The 7,149-nt window shown below is 44.8% G+C and overlaps 2 protein-coding genes across 2 annotated transcripts; one reads left to right on the top strand and one right to left on the bottom strand.

The window, feature by feature from the left end:
• The first annotated feature begins 530 nt into the window (after positions 1 to 530).
• LOC138356608 (uncharacterized) lies at positions 531 to 1,776 on the top strand. The gene is made up of 2 exons (XM_069312795.1): positions 531 to 639; positions 1,277 to 1,776. The coding sequence occupies exons 1-2, from the start codon at positions 531 to 533 to the stop codon at positions 1,774 to 1,776; spliced, it is 609 nt and encodes a 202-aa protein (XP_069168896.1).
• Positions 1,777 to 3,545: 1,769 nt separating this feature from the next.
• LOC138356607 (Golgi-associated RAB2B interactor protein 3-like) lies at positions 3,546 to 5,947 on the bottom strand. The gene is made up of 3 exons (XM_069312794.1): positions 5,653 to 5,947; positions 3,992 to 4,285; positions 3,546 to 3,673 (listed from the first exon to the last, which is right to left on the bottom strand). The coding sequence occupies exons 1-3, from the start codon at positions 5,945 to 5,947 to the stop codon at positions 3,546 to 3,548; spliced, it is 717 nt and encodes a 238-aa protein (XP_069168895.1).
• Positions 5,948 to 7,149: the final 1,202 nt, after the last annotated feature.

Genomic DNA, 7,149 nt, shown 5'->3' with positions numbered 1-7,149 from the left:
TTTTATGCTTTGATGTATGCTGTATTTTTCATGTTTTTCTTGTGTATGTGTTTTGTTGTGCTATGCTGTTTTGTTGTGCTCGGCTGTCGGCCCTTCTGGCCGGTGGTCTATTGTTTTCCTTTATGTATTCTGTATTTTTATTGTATTTAATTTGCATGCTCTGCATGTAAAAAAAAAAAAAAAAAAAAAAAAAAAGAAAAAAAAAAAATACATTACCCACAGATATATTAAAATTAATCAACAAGAAACCAAAGATTTCCGCTCGTGGTCTCTTTGAAAAAGGTTTGCAGAAGACCTTTATTACTCAACACTTAGTTAATCAGTTAAAACTGAAAACTTCAAATCGAGTGAAATTAAACATTTCTGGATTCTTAACAAATAGTGGACCTCGTGACTACCAAGTTGTCAAATATCTGGTATGTCTAGGAGGCTGCACCAGCCCAATACAAGCCATAGTTGTTGACAAGATCCCCTCTGATCTACAAGTTACAGGTCTTAGTCACTCGGTTAAATTTCTTAAACGCAGCGGCATGAGGCTAGCTGATTATAAGATAAACTCAGACTGTCTCAGTGACGTGGATATTCTCATTGGAGTTGATTATTACTATAGATTTATTACTGGATGCTCCAGGCAACGAGGTATGAATTTGCTGCTGTCAGCTGGGGGCCAACTGCTCACAGGGCCGGTGCTACCCTAGCAAAAATCTAAATCAACAATTAGCCATCCAAATAATTCTAGTGGCATGACTAAGCTTAGAGCAGTCACCACTACAACTCAAGAGACATAGATGAGGATGATGAGTCTAATCCCCCTGTATACAAATTATGGGATTTAGACACCTTGGGTATAGTCCCTGAGCAACCTAGTCCAGACGACAGATGGACTTACTAACAATATCTCGATACTGTTGTCTATAAAGATAACCAATATTGGATGAAATTGCTGTGGAAGCTGAACCACCCACAGCTTCCAGTAAATTATTTTTTTGGAATCAACTCAATTAAAATCACAGTTAGTTAGGCTACAAAAACAACCTGACAAATTACAATTGTATCATGAATTGATACAGCAACAATTTGTTAACAAATTCATAAAAGCTGTTGACCAAGATTACCATAAATTAGGTCATTATTTGCCTCATCACGCTGTCATGAAAGATTCAGTGATGACACCGATTAGAATCGTGTTCATCTGCATTATTCACTATTTTAGCTATCAACTGCAGTGCCAAAATAAAGGCAGATAGTGTATCTCTAAATGATTGCCTGCAAACAGGGCCTAGTCTAACCCAAAGACTACAAGATGTTTTGTTACGATTTTGTTCTGGCATTTATGCCTACACAGCTGACATCAGCAAAGCCTTAGTGAGAGTAGGCTTGCAAGAGGAAGATCGTGACTTTACTAAATTTCTCTGGGTAAAGAATCCACAGGATCCTAACAGTGACGTCATCACATATAGGTTTGCATCAGTTCTGTTCTGGGCAACATCTTCACCATTTTTACTCCAAGCCACCTTGGACATTCACTTGAAGAAATCTACTAGCTCCTATATGGCTGAAATTAGCAACAACCTGTACGTCGATAATTTCCAGGGAAACACTAATGATGAAAACAAATTAGTGGAAATTTATCATGAGGCTAACCGCGAACTACTAGGATCCAATATGCCTTTACAGTCGTGGGCCTCAAATAATCAACAACTGAATCAGATAATCGAGAAAGAATTTCCTGAGAATCAAGTAGCAAATAAATTGAAAGCTCTAGGCATGGAATAGAATACTTTCACTGACGAATTAAATATTAAGTCGGTGGAAATTATTATTTCTCCCCTAACCATGAGAAAGTTGCTCTCACATGTCAGTAAACCATTTGACCCTATAGGCCTACTTAGTCGTTTTGTAATTAAGGGCAAAATCCTCATGAAGGAGTGCAGGCAAATTAATATGGGTTGGGATGATCCATTGCCTGATGATCTACAAGACGAATAGCAGCAATTAATTCCAGATTATAATAACTTAGTATTCTGAAATTTCCTCATAATGCTTTAGGACTAAATTTACCCACAAATTTGCATGTGTTCTGCGATGCCTCTGGCAAAGCATATGGTGCAGTAGCCTATGTAGTCAACACTCGGCAATCATTTATACTTATTTCTAAGGCTAGAGTGGCCCCATTGATAAAGAGGTCCTTACCCCAAATGGAGTTACCTGCTTTATTAGTAAGTGTAAGACTGGCTTATTGCCTGATCAAGCCACTCAAAAATATTCACTTTGATGAGATAATAGTGTGGTCAGACAACGAGGCAATCTTTCAATGGGTAAAAAAACAATAACAACAGAACTCCCTACGTCAGTAAGAGATTTAGGGAAATACGAGAATTTTCAATTGGTTATAAACTGAGACATGTCCCCACCAAGGACAATCCAGCTGACTATTTACCAAGAGGTTTAACCCTAAAACAATTAGTTAAAACTGAGATGTGTTTTACTAGACCCCAATGGTTGGTCAGTGTTCAGTGGCCTAAACAAAAGCCACAAGTCATAATGACCAATATCACTGCCCCTACTGTAGAGCCAGAGCCCCCTCGAATTTTAGCTATTAATTCTCATCATTATTCTAGCTTGGGTAAGTTGCTAGGAGTTACTTAAGTTATATTTGACTTCCACAATAAATTAGGAATTAAATATCAATTTCCTAGTCCCCCCCTCAAATACTGGGTTAAACAAGCTCAAATGGAGACGTATGGGAGAGAATATGAACAAAGTTTTTTTAAACGACGCTGTTTGTCGACCTAATTGTATTTGTGCTGCTTTTTCAGTCATGTTCCCCCCTTTTTTTATCTCTATTTTTATTTATCTCAACACATTTTATTCTTTATACACAATTAGTATTAAGATTTAGTCATTAATGTTTTTCATGCCCGAAACGCTTTACGTAATAGTGGCTTTAGGCATTGTATGTACTAGCTCTATCTATAATTCCATCAATCTTTGTAAAATCTCTTGTATGTATGTACCTTACCTAAATAAACATTTATTTATTTATTTATTTATTATAACATCTTCCAGGTAAATTAATCAAGTCTCTGGGCATTTGGTTTGATTCGGATAATTACAACATACTAAGGTGTGGAGGAGGTCTGCTTCATGCAGAAATTGACTTCGAAGCTAAGAATCCTATGCTTCTACCACGTCACCACATCATAACTAAACATATAGTTTTACATCACCAAGAACATGGTACATTTCACCGTGGAGTATTAGATACTCTCACTGATCTTAGACAGAAATTCTGGCTTCCCCAAGGTCGCCAAACTGTCAAATCTCTTATTAAATCTTGTGTGATCTGCAGCAGGTATGATGCTCGAGTGTGTCTTTACCCAGGATCTCCACCACTTCCTACAGAACGAGTCGTCCACCTTCGTCTATTCGAGACCACAGGTGTCGATTACACAGGAGCACTTATTTTAACAGGCACTCCAGATAAAATTCCGGTGAAAGCCTATATTTGCCTCTTCACGTGTGCAACCACATGAGGCGTACACTTAGAAGTAACTTCTGACATGAGTGCAGAAGCTTTTCTCAAAGCCTTTCGTAGGTTTCTTGCACGCAGATCGTGCCCCAAACCGATGATCTCTGATAATGGATCTAATTTTGTGGCAGGAGAAGCATGCTAACGAGAAATATGGAACCATTCAGAGGTGCTTTCAGTGCTCAAGCAGAGACAGTGCCACTGGAAATTTATACCTCCACGAGCACAGTGGCAAGGCGGTTTTTATGAGCGTGTGGTAGGCACTGTTAAGAAATGCTTGAGAAAAGCTCTACAAAGACAGAAAATTAGCCTTACCGAGTAGCAAACCCTTGTCACAGAAATTGAGGTACGAGTCAACAACCGACCATTGGCCTACCTTTCAGAGGATTTCTCCTAAACAAGAACTAATCGCATGTCATTTTCTCTTACAATGGGTACAGTACCTTACAGTGGACACACCTGTGGAACCAACTGTAGGTTTAGAATTAATATTACTAGGATTTGATGTTCCTGGCAATGGAGTAGCAAGTTTAGGTTTTGTAAGAGAAGAGTTCATGGGAGTAACTGGAGCACTAGGACTGGATTGGTTCTGATAAGTAGTTAAGTGAGAATTATAATTTGCTCTACATTTGAACTTAGGTGATTGGGCCTTAAACTGGGCCTTAGTTAACAATTCATGCTCATCAGCGAGTTTAGACAGCTCATAAATATCTGTTATGTTCTTCTGTTCTGCCATTAAAGTAGACAATTTATCTGGGAGACATGACAACACTTCTTATGTGATAACAAGATTCTTAAGAGCATCAAACTCATTTATTGAAAGAGACTTAAGCCATCTGTTACAGTAACTACTTTTTAACCTGGTGAAATCTGCAATTGTTTGTTCACTTGCCCTCTTTAAATTTCTGAACTTTTGTCGGTGTGCTTCAGGGTTCAACTGGTAAGTATTTAGGATGCCGTTCTTAACAAAATTGTAATCGAAACTGTTTGCATTAGGCAAAGATGCGAACACCTCCTGGCTCTTTTTCCCTGAAGTGGTTCTGCATAATAGCTACCCATTGGTTCATTGGTCAGTTCATACTAACTGCAATTTTAGAGAAATGTGAAAAAAAACTACAGGGTCCTCCTCATTGAACCGTGGCAACTCTACATACTTGTTTACTTTAATTTGAGAGATATTATTATTGTTAGGAACATTGCTAGTATTTCCATGTCCAGCTGCCAGTCTCTGTGTTTCTACTCTATTATTATTCTCTACCATTTGTCTCTGAATTTCTAACTGTTGTTGCTTTGTTGCCTCTACTGAACCACCATTCTCGCATTTTGTGCCTCAATGTCTAATTGGTCCGTCCTCTGCCTCTGGGGGGCGTGGACGTCGGGCTCTGGCTGCCAGTAGCTGTTTGTCGCTGACTGGTGGTGGTTGCTCGTTGGTGTGGGGCGCCAGCTGACTGGGGCGGAGGTCAGCAATATGGTGGCGGTTGGTGGTGGCCGCATCCGCCGTGTGAATACTGCTCGGCTGGAGTTCTCTGCGCCGGTGGATTGGGAACTTGTGGCAGCTGCACTTTTGGATGTCCTGAAGGTGGATATTAAGGATCTCCTCGGTCTCGAGAAATTTTCTCCCACTCGCGTGGCGGTGACATTTGCCACGTCACCTGGATACGAGCGGTTTGTGGGGTGTTGGAACGAGCGGACGACTCCCCTTCCTCATTCGGCTGTGTCTGTGACTGTCTCTGATCCGTGGGGTCCGCTGACCTTTGTGAGCGTGCACGGGGTACCTGTTACGTTTCCTGAGGTGGAGCTTTCTTCTGTGTTTGCGAGGTATGGTACGGTGTTGCGTCATCGGTACAACTTGTTTAGTGCCGGGCGGCTGCGGGGCCTCCGTCTGGGTATTCGCACGCTGCATATGCACCTCAAGGAGTCCATCCCTTCTAAGGTTATGTGCTGTGGTCTTCCGCTCCGAGTTTTCTATCCAGGGCAGGCCCGCACGTGCTTCCGCTGTGGGGAGGAGGGCCATGACGCTGCCCAGTGTGAGGTTCCTCGATTGGAGACTTCCCCCCCCCCTCCGTGAGGATGGTGCATCCCTGGACGGTCCTCGGCATGGGGTGTGCCTGGTGGTGCACCTGCGGTGCCTGGTGGTGCACCTGCGGTGCCTGGTGGTGCACCTGCGGTGCCTGGTGGTGCACCTGCGGTGCCAGCTGGTGCACCTGCGGTGCCAGCTGTGGTGGAGGACGTGGCTGCTCCTAATTCCCGTCTTCTACTTCCGGTGGATGTGGAGGTGCATCCTGTTCCTGGTGCTTCGTTGGTGGATGGGCGTGGTGTTGGGAGTGTCGTCTCGGTGCCTCCCGTTGTGGGCGGTGCGTTCGCTGAGGGTGATGGAAGCGTCGTCGTTGGTGCCGGCGTTCCTGTTGCATGCATTGCGAGTCCACTTTCTGCTCCCCCTGAGGGTGCATTCCATGAGGGGGCGTTGACCTCCTTTGCTCCTCGCCGGAAGGGCGTTGCGGGGGCGCGCTCACGCAGTAGAGAGCCCCCTGGCAAACGGATTGAGGCTTCGCGGAGTTGTGCCTTGGGTGGTGCCCCCCCCTCCTCCTCCTAATTCTCCTGTGTCTGATATGGATTCCGGAAGTGATGCAGTGCCGGATGGCGGCAAGATTTCCTCGTCGGTGGTGGACGTCGGTGATACCTGGTCAGTGGCAGCGGGGTCTCGGCGTGCTTCGCTGGGTGATGCCGGCACTATCCGCTTCCTGCGGGATCGGAGGCCCGGCATTATGGTGGATTCCCCGACAGTGGGGCGGCGGCAGTTAGAGCCTCAGGATGAGACGGCGCCTCTGCAGTGGGTGGCTCTGTGCCCTCTGGTGGTCCTGGAGGGGCTGGGGGTCATTAATGGGTTCGATGGCGCCTGCTATTGTTTGTGCGTCTTTGAATGTTCGTGGTCAGAATGCTTTGGCGGTCCAATTGTGCCTTGTGGATGTGCTTCGGGAGCAGCGGGTGGCTCTGATCCAAGAGCACAATGTTCGGGATGTGTCTGTGTTGCAAGGGTTGTGTGCTGAGTATCATGTTGTGTTGAACCCGCCGAGGACGTCCTTTGGGGGAACGCTGATGTTGTTTTCGTGGAGGGCATCTATTTCCGTGCTTCACACGGAAATGGATGAAGAAGAGCGGGTCTTGTTTGTTCAGGCTGAGTATTTGGGGGTTGTGATTCCGTTATTGACGGTGTTCTGGGGTGGCGCATCGTCAGGACCAGGAGCTGTTTTTTCAGGAGGGGCTTTTGCCATACCTGCGGCATGATACGCGGGATTTGATCTTTGGGGGGGATTTTAATTGTTACATGTGTGAGGGATTGCTCTAGTGCTCACCCTCGGAATGTTTCGGCCGCTTTAATTGAGGTTTTGCGTGCGTGTGGGTTTCGCGATGCGGCTGTTTTGTGTGGCGGCTCGTTGGAGTATACCTTCGCTGCGCGTGGGGCGAGTTCTAGGTTGGATAGGTTCTATGTTTCTGGTGGGGAGTGTTCGGTTTTTTATTTTCGCACGGTCCCGGTGGCTTTCTCGGCTCATTGTTTGGTGATTGTCCAGGTTGGTGTCTGGAGTCGGGTGCGGGTGGGGCCTGGGTGGTGGAAACTA

This window comes from Procambarus clarkii, chromosome 73 (assembly GCF_040958095.1).
Source record: "Procambarus clarkii isolate CNS0578487 chromosome 73, FALCON_Pclarkii_2.0, whole genome shotgun sequence".
NCBI classification, from domain to species: domain Eukaryota; kingdom Metazoa; phylum Arthropoda; class Malacostraca; order Decapoda; family Cambaridae; genus Procambarus; species Procambarus clarkii.
This window is presented reverse-complemented; position numbering and strand designations above follow the sequence as displayed.

Excerpts from the sequence above, each read along its gene's own strand:
- LOC138356607 (XM_069312794.1), bottom strand. The coding sequence starts at position 5,947 with ATGCATGCAACAGGAACGCCGGCACCAACGACGACGCTTCCATCACCC. Across the intron at positions 4,286-5,652 it reads TGCACCACCAGGCACCGCAG|ATAAATTGTCTACTTTAATG; the intron begins GTGCACCACCAG and ends CATGTCTCCCAG. Across the intron at positions 3,674-3,991 it reads ACCTACAGTTGGTTCCACAG|CATGCTTCTCCTGCCACAAA; the intron begins GTGTGTCCACTG and ends ATTTCTCGTTAG.
- LOC138356608 (XM_069312795.1), top strand. The coding sequence starts at position 531 with ATGAGGCTAGCTGATTATAAGATAAACTCAGACTGTCTCAGTGACGTG. Across the intron at positions 640-1,276 it reads TGGATGCTCCAGGCAACGAG|GGCCTAGTCTAACCCAAAGA; the intron begins GTATGAATTTGC and ends GCCTGCAAACAG.